Raw genomic sequence first — 21,776 nt, forward strand, 5'->3', positions numbered from 1 at the left:
TTGGCGGCTGTATGTAGATTTAGTTAAGGGGGATAGTTGGTAGTGAACAGGAGGATGTGTATGTATGCCACATTCAGTGGGGGCCTCCACCAGACTTTGTGCCCAGGGGTCCCCACCAACCTTAAAGGCAACCTACCACTTAAAAGTGGTAGTTCTAACCCACAAATACATGGCACCAGCTCAGGGTGAGCTGGTGCCGGAGCATATTTTCATTAATGCAAGAAACCCCCAATTGCTGTTTTATACCTTATATTACAACCCGTTTCGGCGCACCAGATTACGGCACGGCGCACTAAGTGCGCGACCGTGACGTGTGGCTGATTCGGAGGTGTCTGAGAGCCAGTGACATCACCGAGCTCATCTCATCATCTCTGATCGGTCTATATACAGGGGTATAATGCTGTATATAACATACAGGGCTATAATACTGTATATAACATACAGGGCTATAACACTGTTTATAACATACAGGGCTATAATACTGTATATAATATACAGGGCTATAATGCTGTATATAACATACAGGGCTATAACACTGTTTATAACATACAGGGCTATAATACTGTATATAACATACAGGGCTATAACACTGTTTATAACATACAGGGCTATAATACTGTATATAATATTCAGGACTATTAGTAGTGACTGGTAATGTTTGCTGTAGGCCTCATACAGGACCCTCTGTCTATGCTGCTGGAGTACAGAACGCGCTATGACAGCTCTCTTTAATCTCCGCCCCTGGATACAACCGCGCCAGGTCGTTAAGGAAGTGAAGACCGCTGCTAGTCGCTTGCATCATACGTCACTTCCGGCATCTTTGGTAACGTGTCCTTACCGGTCCGATTCCTGTGAATCCGCACCAAGCAGTGACATCCCTGACATGGCAGAGCTGGAGCCCGCGGCTCTGCACAATGAGAGCGATGCTGTCAATGGCACCGGGAGACTGGGGAGCTCTCCCGAAGGGACAGCACTTGCATATGGCAGCCTGCTGGGGATGGCTTTGCTGCCCATCTTTTTTGGAGCCATGAGGAGCGTCACTTGTGCACGGGGAAAGGTGAGAGAACCCGCGGCCCCTGTCACCTCTGTACAATGGAGACTGCTGATCCCAGACTGTAGACTCCCCATGTGGGAGCTATCACCCCTGTACGATGGAGACTGCTGATCCCAGACTGTAGACTCCCCATGTGGGAGCTATCACCCCTGTACGATGGAGACTGCTGATCCCAGACTGTAGACTCCCCATGTGGGAGCTATCACCCCTGTACGATGGAGACTGCTGATCCCAGACTGTAGACTCCCCATGTGGGAGCTGTCACCTCTGTACGATGGAGACTGCTGATCCCAGACTGTAGACTCCCCATGTGGGAGCTGTCACCTCTGTACGATGGAGACTGCTGATCCCAGACTGTAGACTCCCCATGTGGGAGCTGTCACCTCTGTACGATGGAGGCTGCTGATCCCAGACTGTAGACTCCCCATGTGGGAGCTGTCACCTCTGTAGGATGGAGACTGCTGATCCCAGACTGTAGACTCCCCATGTGGGAGCTGTCACCTCTGTAGGATGGAGACTGCTGATCCCAGACTGTAGACTCCCCATGTGGCAGCTGTCACCCCTGGCCATGGGGGGCTGGACATGGCCGAGTCCTCGGGTTACACTCCATGACATCTGCCCTGTATTTCTTTCTGTCCCTCACCTTTCACCTGCTAGAGTCGCTATGGGAGCCTGCACTTTATTTGGTGCCAGTATCACTTTGGTCACTTCCAATATGTTGCAGCATCCTGTAACCTATTTCTCCATCTTATTCCATTCCAACGATACTTGCTCTTCCCACAGAATTCATCGGACATGCCGGAGACCATTACCAGCAGGGATGCTGCCAGGTTCCCCATCATTGCCAGCTGCACCCTCTTTGGGCTTTACCTGTTTTTTAAAGTGAGTGTCGGAGAACAGTATGCCATGTTCTATAGATATACTGTAGTATCCCGCATGTTCTTGTATTTGCCATAGACTTTAGTGAAGGGTGGAAGTCATGTGTAGTTATGACCTCCTGTTCATGTGATGTGAACACGAGGCAGATTTATCAATGGCGTAAGGTAAGACTGAGTTATACTAGACAGACTTCCGCTGCGTTGAATTATCAAAGTGCCAGATGCTGAGTGATAAATCTGGCCTAGTGTAAGACTGCCTAGTCATGCTTTGTACATTCTAATAGCTGGCTTAGTTTGTCATATTTTTTTTTTACTACAGATTCAAACTTTCTTATCGAAAAATGTGCCAAACAGTGATTAAAACTCCACCTTTTCTTGTACACAATTTGGAAAAGTTTCTAGCAAGTTGTAACTGTCTCTTCTATTTTACGCACTTTAGTTATAATCCTGTCTGTGACATACACCTCTGAGAAATCTGCTCCATTGTCTGTATGTCTATATGGAGCTGAACAAGTACCCATGCATGCTGAGGCCTCTGCACCCCCATATAGCTGAGTAGTCTGATAAAATGAGCAATAGGGTTATTTTAACAGACTATGGGGCTTATTTACTAAGGGTCCCGCAGAAGCATTGCTGTAGGGTTTTCTGACATTTTGGCGCATGGGCGCCGGCTTTCATGCGACAGGAATGGGTGGGTACAGAGCGCGGGATTTAACTTAAAAATTGTGTTGCAAGCCATGCACTTACATGCAGCGGGAGGAAGATGGTGAACTCCGGCGGACCCATGCAGGATATTGGGCGCACAATTTTCTTGAATCGTGGCACAGTGCATTGTTGTCGGACAATGCACTTTCGGAATCTCCTCCGGACCGGGTAAGTAAATGTGCCCCAAAGTGTTCTGTTAAAAAGTAGAGCAAGCCTGAACCGTTTTTCATGAGGATCTGTGAAAAACAGAAGCTAGACTAAAGCTATTTGCTTGTGAAAAACAGAAGATAACATAAATTTTTCCAGTCCAATTTTTACCGCATTTTTGTACAGGCAGCCTAACAGGCTGGAACAGCCATGCTGTTAACAGATCATATGACAATGCAATACCAATATTGGTTTGGTTTCTGCAAATATAGGTCCAAATACTGCATTTCCTTTGTAGCGCCCAATACAGAACAATTGTATGGTCACTATTTAGCTGCATCTGGGGTGATGCGTAGGGAGTGGGCTTTAGAGGAGGGAAGTTTTCCTGAAATATGAACTTTTAAGACGCCTCTAACTATGAATTACTATGACATTGCTTATGATTGTCCTAAATAGTTATCTTTTTTTCTTTTCATTGTTGTTTTTTCTAAACTTCAATAATTTTCTTCTTCTACCCACAGATCTTTTCCCAAGAATACATTAACCTTTTACTGTCTATGTATTTCTTCATCTTGGGGGTCCTGGCTTTGGCACATACTATAAGGTAAACAGAAATATATAAAAGGGAAACGCATTTTTCTAGTTGATTGCCTATATGTTAAGAGAGTCTTGTCTAAATAAATCATAAAACTGTGATTTAGCTTTATTTCAAGGCTTTATTCAAAGGCTTAAAGAGAACCCGTCAGGCAAAATAACCCCCCTAAACTAAATATATTTTCACAAACTGCCATTAGAGAGCATTGCCTCTATCCCTTCATTGTCCCTCTACATGCCTGTAAACCTAAGCAATGAGGTCCTAAAGCTGTATGCAAATGACCTGTGAAATGTCCAATGAAGCATTAGCATATTCAAGCTGTCCACTCTATTCATGAGTGGGAGGCACAGCCACACCCCCAGTGCTTGACTGACAGCCTGTATAATGATGTACTTCCTGGTGCTGGTGCCCCCCCCCCCCTCTGCACCCTGTGTGTGCATGTGATATGTGTTTAGGAGAGATACAGCAGCTCCAGGCAGCCATGTTACAGCAGAACATGTCAGATTCATGTGTAGCTGATGTGTGTGTCTCTCACCTGTATATTAGGAGGATGCAGCATGTCAGCAGGTACAGCACAGATACCAGCAATGCTTTACTATACATTACACACAGACATGAGCAGGGGGAGGAGAGGGGAGGGGGAACAGGGGTGACATCACTGCCTCTGACCATGTGACCAGCCTCATTTACATGATAAAAAATAGATGATTTTACAATGATTAATGTATGAAATAACTAGATAAAGGCTGGGATGGGATCCTTGTGAGCTGCTCCAACAGGTAGAGGTGACAGGACTAGTGGCAGAGACCTGATGACAGGTGTCCTTTAAAGGGGTTGTCCACTTTAAGGAAAGTTTTGCAAATAATTGATCATTTTTGTGCAAAGTTATACAATTTTCCATTATTCTTTCTGTATCAATTATTTGCAGTTTTCAAAAGATCTGATTCCTCTCTGTGTTCATTCAACAGAAAGCTTCATTGTTTGCTTCTTATGGATAAACATCAGTCCATGATCACGCAATGTCACACAAGTTCACCTGTGTACATCATGTGCCCACAGATTTATATCTATAGAAAGTAAACAATGGAGTATTCTTTTGAATGCCCGCAAGCAGAGATCATGGCCTCCTTATTTCTAATCAACTTTTATAATTATGCTAATGAACCTGCAGGGCTCTGGGGGTGGTCTAAAGGGTCTAGAGGCATAACCAGAGCCCCTCAGGAGTGTAACAGTTTGTGAATCTACAGCACTGAGAGGCTCTGGTAATGCCCTAGCCCTTTAGGCTCATTAGCATATTTATAAAAGTTGATTTTAGAAGATGGCAGCCATGGATAACAAATTATAAGAAGATTACTAAAGTCACAGAGCTTGGATCAATGAGTAGAACTGACTGCTGCAATGCAGTTGCACTTGTTAAATGTGCCCTTGTTATTTATTTTTTTATTGCAATTTTTTAATTTAAAAAGTAGAAGTATGCCTAGGAGTTATTTATTTGTATTACTGAAAATATCATACAGCTCCTCAGCTAAAAATACTCCTCAAAAACAGAGATGAGAGTATTAGTACCCTTCTGCAAAATGTTAGTGCGAGCTCTGGATGTGGGTATCCAGGCAGTCCCCAGGTTACGTACAGGTAGGAACTTTAGGTTTGTTCTTAAGTTGAATTTGTATGTTATAAAATTTTAGTTCCAGGTTGCAATGAGTTATCAAAAGTGTCTGCAACAAAGTAAATTATTAGCATCCAGCAGTTTGTTTGTAACTAGGAGTTGTCTGTAAGTTGGGAACTGCCTTTATATAGTTTTATCTTCTATATCAGTTTTTTTTTTTTATGCATGTAAGTAAAAAGACAATTTTCAAGTAGACGGTGGACACATCAGAATAGTTAGGGGTGTGTGTCTTGGGATCCAACCCCAATGCTATCAAAGAAATAATAGACTGTGCTTCACTTGGGCATGATGCAATAAAGATGTTTTTTTTTTTATTAACAAGACAGTGTATCAAAAATGTTTGACCACTGGGCCTTTGTCAACACACTGGGGCAGATTTATCAAGCTGTCTGAAAAGAATATTTCTAGTTGCCCATTGGCAGCCAAACATCTCCCCTTTAAAATATTCATGAGCACTGGTAAAATAAAGCTGAGCTGTGATTGGTTGCCTTGGCCTACTAGAAATATTCAGACTTTCAGACAGCCTGATAAATCTGCCCCACTGTGTTGACAATGGCCTAGTGGGCAGAAACATCCATTTTTGATTCCTTTATTTATATAGCGCACACAGATTACACCCCACTACACAGAGCTTGCCGAAATCTACAAAAACGAATCTCTATTGCATCATGTTCAAGTGAAGCACAGTCTATAATTTCTTTGTAAGGAAAAAGATTTGGGTTAAGAAACTTTCTTTATACTGTTAAGCCTCTTATTTGCAAGCCTTTTTTTTTTTTTTTGGTTGCACAACCCCTTTAAGCACATAAGAAAATGCATTTTGTCCAACATAACAATGGGCAAATTAATAAGAAAAGATAACTACAGTCAGAAAATATTTGAAATAAGTATTTTTGCAGTCCCCAGGTTACGTACAGGTAGGTTCTTTAGGTTTGTTCTTAAGTTGAATTTGTATGTGTCAGAACTATACATTTTATAATTGTAGCTCCAGAAAAAAACTGTTTATGTCCCAGTGACAATTGGATTTCCCTAATCTTTTGCTGTACAGTACAGCGGGCATACTTTATGTGAATGTAGCCTAAGCCTGTTGTCAGTTACCAAAAGCAAAACCTTTCATCATACAATAGTTAGGCTTTATTTACATGTAATCTCTCATTTTTTTGTTTTTTTTTTTCCCCCTTTTTCTTTTTGTTCAGTACTAGAGTATTAACCAGCTCTTTGTCTGTGTGATATTTCCCTTCTCAGCCCAGCCATGAATAGACTGTTCCCAGAAAACTTTCCTAACAAACAGTATCAGCTGCTCTTTACTCAGGGATCTGGGGACACTAAAGAAGGTGGGTGCCCTGTATTTGAGATGCTCCTGATACTGGTTTCATGAGGAAAATATGTGCAGAATTGACTATTGGCCTATTCACCTTATACTCTCCTTATAGAAATTGTAAATTATGAGTTCGATACCCGAGACTTGGTCTGTCTGATACTTAGTGGAGTGGTCGGGGTCTGGTATCTCCTTAAAAAGGTGAGGGTTTCCTCCAGTAGATCAAGACTAAGCCAGCCCTCATTTATGCACCCCTCCTGTGTGACTATGAATATCTATGTCTTCTCAGCACTGGATTGCCAATAACCTGTTCGGCTTGGCATTTGCCCTTAATGGAGTGGAACTTTTGCACTTGAACAATGTCAGTACCGGATGCATCCTGTTGGGGGGGCTCTTCATTTATGACATCTTCTGGGTAAGTAATTTAGAATTCACAAATCAAGGGAATTACTGGCCTTAGTTGTGTTTTTTTCACATAAAGTAAAATTTTTACATTTTATAAGGTTTTTGGGACCAATGTTATGGTGACTGTGGCCAAGTCCTTTGAAGCGCCAATAAAGTGTGAGTAGCTTCCCCTACATTAAATTCATATCCAAACTCTCCATTTTTGTATATCACCTTATGGTAGTTTTGCATTCTGTCTTTTTTTTTTCAGTGGTTTTCCCCCAAGATCTGTTGGAAAAGGGACTTGCAGCCAACAATTTTGCCATGCTAGGACTAGGCGATATAGTTATTCCAGGTGAGTCCACTAGGGGGCACTTAAACGTGCTGTTACATAGATGACTACATTGTTAACTGCTGTGGTATATCCTGGCCATGTCCTGGTACCTTTTTTCCCCTAAAATAGGACATCTCCTGAAAATAAGGCCTAGTACAAATCACTGATCATTGTGTTGCAAATGTGCTACATCCTGATGGTAGATGTTCTTTTTGGAAAGTGCTAAACACATAGATTGGGGCCAATGATTCTAATAGAAATGGAGTCACAAGAAATTCAGTATGGAATTTAGAGTTTGGAGAGTTATAAGGATGTTAGAGAAGTTGATTTTTTTATACAACAATAATTGTGAATTTTTGTAAATGGACAAAGACATCCCTTGAAATTAGACCTTGTGCCTTTTTAAGAGCATAAATTATTATAAGACACTGTCATATTTTCGGGGAAACACGGTAGCTATCCCAGCCATACTGATTGCATTAGTTATATGTATTTTGAAACCCTTTAGTAAAAACTAAAAATAAAATATGGCAGCAGTGCAGATAGTATTTTAAAATTCATTTTGTGTACACAGCTTCCCTGCAGGCTCATGACTTTGTTTACAGCTTACAAAGCTATTGAAAGCTTATCTTCAAGCGTTTCACATGATGGAAAGATGTCTTAATCATTCAAGTGTCATATGTTCTTTATCTTCTCTGTATTCCAGGCATCTTCATCGCTTTGTTGCTCCGTTTTGACATCAGGTGGGTGTTTGCCTTAGGTTTTTAATGTTACCCCTGTTGCATGCCTTTGTTTCCACTCGTCTTATGATTATTGGGCCTTATAAAAGTTTTCAGGAATCTGGGAATTTACAGTGAAACCTCCTTTAATTAGACCATCCAATTTTTACTTTTTTTTGCACCCCCTCCATTAAAAATTCCACATTTTTTATTTTTCTGTTTACAAAATCACATTTTTTTTTCACTTACAGTGAAATTGCCAGAAAACACATTTGCTCCATTTTCTTGTGGGCTCTATTTTTACAGCTTTCGTTCAAAATGACACCTCCCCTTTATTCTTTTGCTTGGTACAGTCAGAGATTCCAATTTTTTAAAATAAATTTCAATCTTTTAAAAAAAAAACAATTCTTTGTCATGCTAATAACTTACTTTTTATTCCAAAGTGTTTGAGTTTACGAAATCCCAAAAAAGTGGCGATTCAGACATTTGCATTTTGCATTACATAGTTCACCGTCAGAAATAATTGTTTTTATATTTTGATTGGGGCTTTTTGGACTTGGAGATAGCGAACAAATTCATTAATTTATTTGTTTAGTTTGAGGAATGTTGTAGGTATGGATGGGTGGATTTGCTCATAGCGATTAAATGGTTAAAATCCGCGTTCCACGGCCAGCAGTGGGTGCTGAATTATGGAGCAAACTCCTACCCTATTTGGAGAGAGCTCATCCATGAACTCTATTCATACACTCCTTGCCGCAGGATGCAATAATATTACGTCCATGTGTGGCGAAGGGAGGGTCTGCTTATTGGGACGCTTCTGAGTATAATGGGTCACTTAAAAAAAATCATCCATTTAGGGATGGAGTCTATTGGAGAGTTATCATTATGCTTGGGTACAGATTTATCGGAGCACTTTGACTAATCCCACCCTGCATTTAGACCACACAGTATATGGTGCGTTGCTTCCACAATATGTGACGAGGAAACACTCTCAAATTTACCTGGATATGTTAAAGCATATGACTATTATAACCACTTATAGTGACACAGGGTAGATTTAAGAAAATATGTTGTGGTCCTTAAAGGGCTATTCCCACGAAGACCAGTTTCTTAAATGTACTCAGGATAACAAAAAAAACATATTCTCTAATTCACTGTTATTTAACAGCATTTCACAGATATAATTTCAAACATTCTCTCAGTCCTGGTGTACACAATTTCAGTTTGCCCTGGTTTCCCAGATCCTCTGACTTTAGGGTCGTCAGACATTTTGTCTGACGCTGTGGAGCTGAGCTGCTCTCTGCTCCTGCAGTGCCCCCCTCCCCTTCCATTCCAGGACGAGCTCATACTCACTGACTTCCTGCTGGCAAACACATCACCTCGTGAGGAAAGCTACAGGCAGATAAGTTCTTTATTCGGGAAGGAGAGGGAGGCACCTACTTGTGTGAACATCACTAGGGGATTGAGATTTGAGAATTTTCTTTCATCGGCAAACACGCTTGAGGGAAAATTAATCTCTTTAAAAGTCTTATAATTTAGTTTCAAATGTTGATTGTTGACAACTTTTATCATTGCTTATCATTTTTCCTTTGCAGCTTAAAGAAGAATTCTCACACTTATTTTTACACCAGCTTCTTGGCGTACATTTTTGGTCTGGCCCTGACCATATTTGTGATGCACACCTTTAAACATGCTCAGGTAAGTAACGGCGTTGTTGAAGAAGACCTAGTAAACTCTAGCTTCATTATCAGTAGTGATTATGAGAAACTACAAACTTCATAAATGTCACCTCAAGGGACTTTTCCTCCGCTATAATCTAGCATGATGACCTTTTACATGTCCCCACAGGCATATGGGCACCGCCATCTTGGCTGTAATTGTTGCTCCTCCCCCTTTCCCAGAACAGATATAAAAATAATCAACATGAGGCACCTTTTAGTCCTGCGTCTTAGTCTGAAAGTCAGTTTGATCCAGCACTGCCAGCCCCTCCTGACAGCTGTAATGAAGATCGGGTGATGTGCTGACCCGATGTGCTGTGTGATGTACTGACGTAACGCTTCACCCGATCTCCCACAAAAGAGAGCCTCCATATTCCCTCTCCCAGGTACCCGACATGGATAACACCTCCAGGACCTGGAGTGATGTCAGAAGCATGTGACAGATCAGATGCTTCCTGCATAACTGAAGGTCCTCATGCTGCCACGATGGGGCAGAGAGCTGGGGCAATAATTGCAAATAACTGAAGACCTAATAGAGATGTGGAGTGACCCTAAAGTGTCATTTTTTTTTTTTTGTAACTGCTCTATCTGTAGTAAGGATACTTTACAGTCTACCGTCAGATCAGGTTATAATATAATGTGTGTTCCTTGGCAGCCGGCTCTCCTGTATCTAGTCCCTGCTTGTATCGGCTTTCCTCTGCTTGTTGCCCTGGTGAAAGGAGAGATCACAGAGATGTTTAGGTAAGTGATTGATGCAGAGAGGTAGGTTTGGGGAGTGGGGCTGTAGAGTAGTGTTGAGGTGTCCTGGAAAAGTTCTTCACATTTCTGCCTCCTTTTTTCCCCTTTCTTACTTGCTAATGTTCATCCACCCTCCATGTTTTCTTCATAATTTACATGCCTTTTTTTTTTTTTTTATATTAAATCCCTCCCCCCATGATTATTTAATACTTCACTCTTATATCCTTATTTTACTACTTTTCTTCTCTCCTTACCATCTCATGCATTCCTCTAAAATTCACCCACTGCTGTCACCCTCAATCCTCCACCTCTCATAACTTCATGTCAATCATTTTGCTTTTTTTTCTTTCTGCTTTTGGCTCCTGTATATTTTCCCTTTTCTTTCAATTGTTCCTTTTTCTTTTTCTTCTTTTTTTTTTTTTTTTTTGTTTAATTAAAAACCTTTACTTCTTCTGTTTAATAACTTTATATGTGTTTCTTTTTGTCTTTTGAATACTCCCATCTTTATTTCTGTCATGTTTTTCTCCTGCACGTTTTGCTTGCTTTTCTCTTCCATGTCAATCATTCCTCCTCCTCACTGTTTTTGTCCTATATACCTTTATTCCTCTCCCACCCTTCCTCCTTTCCTTTGTTCTCACAGCTATGAGTCCTCTGCGGAACTTCTACCTCATACTCCACGCCTCTCTCACTTTCCGGTGGTGTCTGGATCTCCTGCCAGCCTGGCCGAATCCATGCAACAAAAATCCTGTTCCCCCCGCCGCAGGCGGCAGCTCAACCCCAGCTCCATGTGAAGGGTCCCACTCATATCTGCATTTGGACAGGTGCACCCCACCACGGGCCGCTTCCCAGCCTTACCCCCATTTAGCAGACTCCATGCCTAGTTAGAGATACTCCTTACCCATCATCTGCATTATCACCACGATGGGAACACATTGTGTCTTCAGTGCACAGGACTGATTCCATGATTCCAAGTGCAGATTGTGCTATTAAGTGTTAGCATAAAGTTGCCCTTTGGGCTTTGGGTGAACCTTACGCCTTCTTTCTCAGCATTAACAGCCAAAGTGCACTGGATTTAAAGACACTCATCCAGCTGGTTGAGGGAGGAGGATGGGGGAACTTGTGTGGGAACATATGTGTGTTCATAGGATGTGTGGATTTTTAATGACATTCCTTGAGCATCGCCAATTTTACTACCAGTCTACAATAAGTAACTTTGCCACCTAATGTCATAAATTACATCATATGTTTTATAATCTAATTGCATATACTGTAGCTGCACCAACATTTGTTCAGTGATCGCATGTAATATGATGCCATGAAGGGTGCTTAAAGGAAATCCACCACTTAAAATACATACAAAAACCTATTAATACTCTCATCCACTCCTCTTAATCTTGATCCCGGCGCTGTCTTTCGTTAAGCTTGACATGCCGGGATTACCTAGAAAAAAATTAAATTGTACGTCCCATTGGAAAGTGGGGTGACATAACGCAATAGGAGTGAATTCACGCCTCTCATGTGATGTCACCTTTTTCTCCCAGCATGGGAGAGGAAGGTGGCGAGGGTGTGCGTAATTAGCAGCCCGTAGCATCTTGTCCCCACGCTCCGTGCTGCCAATTAAAAGTTTCTTAGCGAAAGACAGTGCCGGGAACATGAAGAGAAGCAGAGGTGAGTATTAAGGTAATAGGTTTTTTTTATGTTTTTTACGTGGTTGATTTCCTTTAATGTTAATTTGACAAGAAGACCATACTCTGTGTGGACACCAACATTGCTTGCAGCCTGATGCTCAGCTAATGAGAAACCAGTTGTACTCAAGTGCATCCATGGAAGGACTGGATTGTTACTGATATCTTGAGAGCAGTACAAGCACAGGATTTTCAGTAATTTTAGTTTAACTGCTCGTGCACTTTGTGGACTAATCCTGGTACAGAATTAATAAAGTTTGTTTTGTTTCATAAACAAACACAGAGCCAATCTTTTGTCAAGTTTTTCCGCCTTGATATCATTTACTCTTTACCTGTTTTTGGAAAACTTGTGTGACAAATAAGTTTACATGTTTACATTATGTCAAGCTCACAACTTTTAGAGACCCTGCTCTGCCTACCCCGCCTTACTGTTTGGGAACAGAGAATGTGTAACTGTTTAAATAGGTAGTTCTGTCATTCAGGCACAACTATTATGGCTGCCATTATAGCTAGTAGGCAGTTTTCTAAAACTTCTCACTGTCAACACTACCTAACTGCAAGATTTTGGAGATTTTCATTTTTGTATACGTAGACTGTTTTACCATTTAGGGCTTTCCTATTTCTTTATTACCTGATCAAAGAGGACATCTCATGGATTTGTACTTTAGAAGTATGGAACCCAATGCTAGATTTGCAAGTGCAGTTTTGACTGATCATCTGCCTTCTTCGCTCTCCTGAGTATTCTTTATAAAATAACTTTTTTGTGTAATTTTCATAATACTGTAAAAGTTGTGAATAAAAGCAGGAACTATTCAAGGTATGGGCTTGTAGACATGAGCCGAGCTGGACAAGTTATAGGGCACATTATCAATTCCCACCCTCCTTCTTCCAGATACGAGGAACAGCCGAAGAAAACAGACAAAGATGAGCAAGAAAAAAAAGAGGATTGAGTTCTGTCCCCGTCATATTCCATGACTGGGGAGGGCTTAAAACTTTGTGGGAGAAGAGAAGTGCCATCCCTCCCCTGTTCATTATTGCTCCCTATTTTGCAATATGTGCGTGTGTGTATGAACTGCTTACGCCCCCTCCATTACCCGACGTGGGTGTGCATCCGTGCCAGTTATGTGTCGCTGGGCAAGTATTTTTATATTTTGTATGGTGAATTTGCTTACTATGGTATTAAAAGGTCCGTGAAGATGTCTTTGTTGTGCTTTAAGTTATTTGGAAAGATGTATACAGTGATGACCATCGCCTCCTAAAGCCGACTTCTTTGGGCACACTGGATCTCCTCAAAACTAAAATCCAATACAAGTATTTATATTTTTATTCCCTGTTAATCTTAGCATGGTTTTTAAGAAGACCTTCTGTCAGTCTTGTTTAAAATATAGGTCTTGCCTCTAATCTGCATTTGTCACCATTTTTGATTCAATATCATTCTAGAAGGGCGCTTGTAGTAGGTCATGACTCCTATATACCGCACCCCTTGATTTATTTTTTTTAACAGATTTTACACAATACTGCTATACACAATCCTTCATGCCTTATACAGCACTGCTGCACCCATTCATTAATCACAAAAGAGTTCTGCTCCTCTTTATAGAGGACTCCTGGCCTCCACCACCTTGTGTGCAGGGCTGTCCCATGCACTGATAGATGATTAAGAGAGGACTGCTTACGAACCCTGCAACAGTTTACACATGGTTGTCATTTACACAGAAAACTACACTACTCTATACTTTACCAAATTAAATGTTACAGACAATTATTTAAACTTAGGCTAGATGACACAGTGTTTCTCCTAACAGTATATAGAGAACAGCTCTAAGAATGATATCCCAAAAAACTCAGAGCTATATGATCCAACAATTTCATTTTTATTCAAATAAATCCATTAAAAAAGCCATACATCATGAACAGTACATACAAATAGATTAAAAATAGAACTCCAACTAGCTGTATTGCCATCCGGCTACAAGAATCCACCAGGAGTATCTTTTTAGTTTATCTAAGTGCATCGTACATTTACAAATGGGAGTTATGTGCGTGGGCCAACATCCGCAGCAAAAATGATAAAAGACCAGTGTCCATATCTATTTAAAGGAAACCTACCACTTTAAAATGGCACTTATAACCCACAAATACCTTGCACCCGCACAGGGTGAGCTGATGCCGGAGCATATCTTCACTATTTGCAGAAACCGCTGTAGTCAGTTTAAAACTGTTTTATTCTTCATATTCCAACCCCGTCACCAGCTCTCCGGCACCTCATAATAAGGCGCACGCACAGTCGCGCGCATGTTGCGCCGAATGGGGGTTGGAATAAAAACGTTTTAAACGGACTATGGCGGTTTCTGAAAATAATGAAGATATGCTCCGGCATCAGCTCAGTAGCACGTCTGAGGGCTTGGTTATGCGTGGCCGCATCGCATTGCTAGGGGAGCGGCATGGATGCCTGTCCCCCCCCCCCCCTCCTATGTATATCTGGAGGGTTGGGTTTGGTCTTTTTGTTTGTACTGTTCATGATGTATGGCTTTATTAATGGAATTATTTGAATACAAATTTAATTGTTTTATCATATAGCTCTGTGTGTTATGGGTTTGACTACTCTATACTTTACTCAACTTCTGCATCTCTTCATACTTTATAGTATGTAATGCAGCGTAGACCATGGCATGTTATTATGACAACAAAAGTTATTTTACATAGCTCTCTGTTAAAATTCACCTGTATTAGGCTACATTCACACATACTTGTGCCCGCCGTCACACGTCTGTGCCAGGGAGAGGAGGACGCTGATCATCCCTGCCCCTCTCCGTAGAGAAATATGGGACAATGCGCCGCATTCCGGGGAAAGATGGGACATGCTGCCGTGCGAACATTGCCATCTGTGGGGGGTGTAATATATGCTATTTATATGTCCCACATACAGCTGTGTGATTGCAGCCTTACCAAGTCTTCTTTCTGGATGTTGTGATTGCTGGATGCATGTCATGTGAGCACAAGATCACATGTCCCTGGTCACGGGGAGCACCTTGGGAAGTATATAATTTGGGCTACGATAGCTGCTCAAAAGTTTTTTTGTGTGTTTGTCGTATAGTTTCATGGCATCTGAGAAGCTCCAAACACATACCACCATGCAATGCATATAATACCTACCAGAAAAAAAAACGGAATTGAGAAAGAAATTTTTATACCTGCAGTAAGTAACAGTGCCAACATTTCACAGCTTCCAACTGACCATCCTCATTCGGGCAGCAACCCTCTCAGACGAGCAGATATACAGAAGATATATACAGTGAACCCCAAGATCACGGTGGCTGAGCTCCAGAGATGCAGTAGGGAGATGGGAGAAAGTTCCACAAAGTCAACTATCATCCCTACAAAAGTCAGACTTTATGTTAGTGTGCCGATGGAAGCCTCGCCTCAATGCAAGACATATGAAAGCCGCATACAGTGTGAAAAACACGTGAAGGACTCGCAGACTGTGAGAAATACAATTCTATGGGCTGATTAGATGAGGATTGAAATTTTTTGTTGTTACTTCTAAGTGGTATGTGAGGAGAAAACCAGGCACTGCTCATCACCTGCCAAATACAATCCCAACAGTAAAACATGGTGGTGGCAGGATGATGCTATGGGGAGTTTTTCAGCTGCAGGGACCGGAGAACTGGATGCAATTATAGGAAACATGAATGCGGCCAAGTGCAGAGATATCCTGGATCTAAACCTCTTCCAGAGTGTTCTGGACCTCAGACTGGGCTGAAGGTTCACCTTCCATCAAGGCAATGACCCTAAGCACACGGCTAAAATAAGAAAGCAGTGGCTTCAGAGTGTGAGACATGAGTGATGTCCTGTGGCCACAGTTGAAGTCATTCAAACAAAGACCTGTACACGTCCTACTGATGTGACTGTAACCTTCAGAAAATTGTTAGAATCTTTCTTTGTGCTACAGTCATTACTGTTCTCTAATTACCATCATCATTTTTTTTTTTTGCAAAATAAAGGTTGTATGTTGATAAACTATGGTATCTTGTAAAAACCACTGTTCTAGTGGCATTGTGTTCCCTTAAAAAATCCTTTAAATCTTGATCAATTTAGTTTTTTCAAAACTAAATTTCTAAATTTGATCTCCAGTATATACACTCACCAGCCACTTTATTAGGTACACCATGCTAGTAACGGGTTGGACCCCCTTTTGCCTTCAGAACTGCCTCAATTCTTCGTGGCATAGATTCAACAAGGTGCTGGAAGCATTCCTCAGAGATTTTGGTCCATATTGACATGATGGCATCACACAGTTGCCGCAGATTTGTCGGCTGCACATCCATGATGCGAATCTCCCGTTCCACCACATCCCAAAGATGCTCTATTGGATTGAGATCTGGTGACTGTGGAGGCCATTTGAGTACAGTGAACTCATTGTCATGTTCAAGAAACCAGTCTGAGATGATTCCAGCTTTATGACATGGTGCATTATCCTGCTGAAAGTAGCCATCAGATGTTGGGTACATTGTGGTCATAAAGGGATGGACATGGTCAGCAACAATACTCAGGTAGGCTGTGGCGTTGCAATGATGCTCAATTGGTACCAAGGGGCCCAAAGAGTGCCAAGAAAATATTCCCCACACCATGACACCACCACCACCAACCTGAACCGTTGATACAAGGCAGGATGGATCCATGCTTTCATGTTGTTGACGGCAAATTCTGACCCTACCATCCGAATGTCGCCGCAGAAATCGAGACTCATCAGACCAGGCAACGTTTTTCCAATCTTCTACTCTCCAATTTCGATGAGCTTGTGCAAATTGTAGCCACAGTTTCCTGTTTATAGCTGAAAGGAGTGGCACCCGGTGTGGTTTTCTGCTGCTGTAGCCCATCTGCCTCAAAGTACGACGTGCTGTGCGTTCAGAGATGATCTTCTGCCTACCTTGGTTGTAACGGGTGGCGATTTGAGTCACTGTTGCCTTTCTATCAGCTCGAACCAGTCTGCCCATTCTCCTCTGACCTTTGGCATCAACAAGGCATTTCCGCCCACAGAACTGCCGCTCACTGGATGTTTTTTCTTTTTCGGACCATTCTCTGTAAACCCTAGAAATGGTTGTGCGTGAAAATCCCAGTAGATCAGCAGTTTCTGAAATACTCAGACCAGCCCTTCTGGCACCAACAACCATGCCACATTCAAAGGCACTCAAATCACCTTTCTTCCCCATACTGATGCTCGGTTTGAACTGCAGGAGATTGTCTTGACCATGTCTACATGCCTAAATGCACTGAGTTGCCGCCATGTGATTGGCTGATTAGAAATTAAGTGTTAACGAGCAGTTGGACAGGTGTACCTAATAAAGTGGCCGGTGAGTGTATATTAAACATAAATTGGTACCTGCATTACATTTAGTAATTTTCAATGGCATAAATAATGCAGGCTGCAGCACTATTTTTGCCATTATCAATAACAGATGGGTAATGGAATTGTAACTATGAACCCTATCAAAACCTACATAATCTGTCAACCTTTTTTTATGGAATTTATAGGGGCTTCCTGATTTTATTTTATTTTTTTGGGGGTCTGAACCTTTTTATTCTTGAGTAAAACTGAATAAAAAATCACCTCCCTGATCCAGGCAGGGTTCTTTGGTCAGTTTGTGTGCAGCCTGGATCAGAAACACTGTCCTTTTCTCCTTTTTGTGTTTTCTTTGTACTTTATAAATTACATTTTGATAATAAATGGAAACCCTTTTGTATTGAACAGTTCTCATACAATTTGCACACACGGTGATGCTTCCTTTATAAATCTAATAAGGGACAGATTGAAAAAAAATTGCATCATGCACATACAGTATACACACCTAATGCTCATAGACAGGGCCGGATTAAGGTGGTGGAGGCTACTGGGCACAAACTGGTGGGATCACACATTTTTTTTTTATTAAAGGAAAAGTTGCTAGTAATAAATATATTCAGCCACCCAAATAATACATATTTATACGGTATATACGTTTCCGCAAGTAATAAATATATATATATAGCCCCCTAAAATAAATATATACAGGCCCTCTATGATAAATATACAGCCCACTCTAATAACTATACATCCCCTATAACTATATGCAGCCCCTTATATTAAATATATAGATCCCCCTATAAAACCTATATCTAGGCTCCTATAATGACTAAATCCAGTCCCCTATAAGAAATTTAGACAGATCCCCTATAATTACTATATACAGCCCCTCTATAATAACTATATCCAGCCCCCTATAATATAAACAAACCCCATATAATAACTATATCTAGCCCCCAATAATAACTACAACCCCACTATAATAATTATATACACCCCTCAGCAATAACTATATACAGCCCCCCTATTATAAATATATTCAGCCATCCTATAATAACTATATACAGCCCCTATAACTACATGCAACCCCACTATTATAACTATATACAGCCCTCCTATTATAAATCTTATTATGATTTATTATATATAGCGCACCATTAATTCCATGGTGCTGTACAATCAGTGAGGGGTTCACATACATTACATTAAGACAAAAACAGGTGCAAGTACAAAATACTAAACAACAGTGATTAGGAGACAAGTAGGACCCTGCCCGTAAGGGCCCTTAATCTATATCCAGTCGTCTTATTATAACTATATCCAGCCCCCTATAACTATATGCACCCCCCTATAACAATATATAGTCCCCTAAAACAACTATATGCAGCACTATAACTACATATAGCCATCTTATTATAACTATATACAGCCCCCTATAACAATATACAGCACCCATTTTAACTATATACAGCTTCCCTATTATAACTATATACAGCCCACCTATAACTATATAATGCTCCCCATAAATATATTCAGCCCTCCTATTAAAACAATATACACCTCCCTATAACAATATACAGCCCTCCTACTATACCTATTTACATCCCCCTACAACTATATATACAGCCCTAGGTAAAATAATAAAATTGTACTCATCTTCCCCAATTCCCCAGATGCGCACAGACCTCCTCCTCTTCCCTCGTGGTGTCAGCATAATCCGCACCTTAACCAAGCATCTATTACATTGATATACCCATATTGTCAGGGGTATACAAAATACAAAACTAAATAAAAATTGCAATTTTAGTGCTTCCTACCTCCAGAAATATGTAATTGAAAGAGATCAAAATGTCAGATGTACCCTATAATAATCTAACCGCTACCTTCTTCTGCAATAAACAAGGCCTTATAAACCTCTTTTGATTGAGGAATAAAAAAGTTATAGCTCTCAGAATATGGCGACACTTAGGCAAATGTGGCTTCCTTAAAAAGGAGCTTTTCTTTTGATAAAGTAGTAAAATACAGTATAAGAAAATCTGTACATATTTGGTATCTCCTTAATTGTAGTAAGTTAATATTTTGCAGTGAACTGCGTAAATGTTTTAATTAAAAATCCAGCAGCAAAACAGCTGTTTTATTCTGTATGGTTGCAGCAAAGACTTAATAAATTTGAACCCACATGCTATTTTTACCATAAAAATTAACCCATTGGAAAATAAAAATCTTGCTGCAAAAAACAAGCCCTCATATGCCCATGTCAGATAAAAAATAAAAAAAGTTATATCTTTTGGAATTTGAGCAGGAAAAAAATGTAAAAAAAGTCTGTGTCCTGAAGGCCAATTTAAGCTGTGTGCTTAAAGGGGTATTCTCGTCTCGGCATTCACATTCTTTTTCATTAATCTGCCATATATAAACATTTTTTCAAAAAGATGTTATTAAAAAAAATGTTCATGTGTGAAGATAATTTCTCATAAATGTAGCCATGTTGTCCCTTAGAAACGAGATGGCTTCCTCGGATACGGCCACCTCTGCTGGAGGGATTGCGCAAAGAAATAAAAGGTTTTTGTATATGAAATGTCCAGGAGTTACTGAAATGAACGCTGAATCCAGGAAGTCAGGCAGGGCTCAATAGCGCATGTCTGGCCACTGCTGTCAAAGTGTGACGTGGTCATATCCCAGGAAGCTATCTCATTTCTAAGGGACAACATGGCTACATTTATGAGAAATGATCTTCACGCAGGAACATTTTTTTTTAATAACATCCAATTGAAACAATGTTTACAAATGGCAAATGAATTAAATTAAATGTAAATGTCCAGATGAGAATACCCCTTTAAGTCATTACATAATGACTGAATGATACTGCAATACTAAATCATAATCTAAACACACAGACCAGTATTTAAAGAGAACACGTCAGGCAAAATAACCCCCCTAAACTAAATATATTTTCATAAACTGCCATTAGAGAGCATTGCCTCTCTCCCTTCATTGTCCTTCTACATGCCTGTAAACCTAAGCAATGAGGTCCTAAAGATGTATGCAAATGACCTGAGATAGGTCCAATGAGTCATTATCATATTCAAGCTGTCCAACTTATTCATGAGTGAGAGGCACAGCCACACCCCCAGTGCTTGACTGACAGCCTGTAAAATGGTGTGAGGTTGTATAATGATGTGCTTCCTGGTGTCGGCGGCCACACCCCCTGCAGCCTGTGTGTGTGTAAAGGAGAGATACAGCAGCTCCAGGCAGCCATGTTACAGCAGAACATGTCAGGTACACGTGTAGCTGATGTCTGTGTCTCACACATGTGTATCAGGAGGGAGAGCATGTCAGCAGATAAAGAACAGACACTAGCAATGCTTTACTATACATTACACACATACATGAGCAGGGAGAGGAGAGGGGAGGGGTAACAGGGGTGACATCACTGCCTCTGACCATGTGACCAGCCTCATTTACAAAATAAAGAATAGATGATTTTATAATGATTAATGTATGAATTGACTAGATAAAGGCTCGGATGGATCCCTGTGATCTGCTCCAACAGGTAGAGGGGATACAGAAATAGTGACAGAGACCTGATGACAGGTGTCCTTTAATCCATATAGAGACAGTTACCAGGTGAAATACAAGATAGGGTCTGTAGGTTTGTTCTTAAGTTTAATTTGTATGTAAGTAACTGTATATTTTACAATTGCAACTCCAGTCAGAATTTTTTTGTCTCTGTGACAATTGGATTTTAAAAATGTTGGGTTGTCATAAGAACCAGGATGTTGTCTCTTCCCTTCTGTCTGATCTTCCAGGCGACTTCTTCCAGCCACTACATATTTCTGCAGGCTTATAAAACAGACAAGGTTGACATCATCCTATATTCTCCTCACACCTGACACCACAACTGACTCCACTGTGCCCCCACATCTATACCCCTCACACCTCAACTAACCACACTGTGCCTCCACATATATCATATACACTCCTCACACCACAAATGGCCACACTGTGCCCCACATGTATACACCTGACCCTTACATACACAACTGACCACACTGTGCCCCCACATGTATACCCCTCACACCTCAACTGATCACGCTGTTCCCCCACATATATCATATTTACCCCTCACACCACAACTGACCACACTGTACCCCTCATATATACCCCTCACACCACAGATGCCCACACTGTGCCTCCACATATATACCTCTCACAGCACAACTGACCACACTGTGCACCCATAGTACTTTATTAGGTTGGTCTCCCCCTTAGTATTTCATTAGGCAGGGCTCTCCCCTTAAGAATTTATAAGAAACAGGGGTTAATACACACACACAGTGATGTCACAGAACAGGGGGTTAATACACACACATTTATGTCGAAGAACAGGGGGTTAATATACACAGTGAACCAACGTTATCAATAAGAAAATGCTGCAAACCATAACAATAACTGCTGACAATAACCCCAAACCACAATACTGACTCACTATGGACA

The 21,776-nt window shown here is 40.9% G+C and overlaps 1 protein-coding gene across 2 annotated transcripts; it reads left to right on the forward strand.

Moving 5' to 3' along the window:
* Nucleotides 1-678: 678 nt before the first annotated feature.
* On the forward strand, nucleotides 679-13,135 carry HM13 (histocompatibility minor 13). Of its 2 annotated transcripts, none has more exons than XM_072110758.1 (12): nucleotides 679-1,057; nucleotides 1,838-1,936; nucleotides 3,306-3,388; nucleotides 6,288-6,376; nucleotides 6,476-6,561; nucleotides 6,650-6,775; nucleotides 6,864-6,921; nucleotides 7,016-7,099; nucleotides 7,785-7,821; nucleotides 9,393-9,495; nucleotides 10,171-10,256; nucleotides 12,831-13,135. In XM_072110758.1, the coding sequence occupies exons 1-12, from the start codon at nucleotides 716-718 to the stop codon at nucleotides 12,886-12,888; spliced, it is 1,251 nt and encodes a 416-aa protein (XP_071966859.1). In that variant the 5' UTR covers nucleotides 679-715; the 3' UTR covers nucleotides 12,889-13,135. The 2 variants fall into 2 exon arrangements, with proteins under 2 accessions (XP_071966859.1, XP_071966858.1); XM_072110757.1 differs by lacking the exon at nucleotides 12,831-13,135 and adding an exon at nucleotides 10,894-12,758.
* The last annotated feature ends 8,641 nt before the right edge of the window (nucleotides 13,136-21,776 follow it).

This window comes from Engystomops pustulosus, chromosome 6 (assembly GCF_040894005.1).
Source record: "Engystomops pustulosus chromosome 6, aEngPut4.maternal, whole genome shotgun sequence".
NCBI lineage: Eukaryota > Metazoa > Chordata > Amphibia > Anura > Leptodactylidae > Engystomops > Engystomops pustulosus.

Coding starts and splice junctions, on each gene's coding strand:
- HM13 (XM_072110757.1), top strand. CDS start 716: ATGACAGCTCTCTTTAATCTCCGCCCCTGGATACAACCGCGCCAGGTC. Junction 1,937..3,305: donor GGCTTTACCTGTTTTTTAAA/GTGAGTGTCGGA, acceptor TTCTACCCACAG/ATCTTTTCCCAAGAATACAT. Junction 9,496..10,170: donor ACACCTTTAAACATGCTCAG/GTAAGTAACGGC, acceptor GTTCCTTGGCAG/CCGGCTCTCCTGTATCTAGT.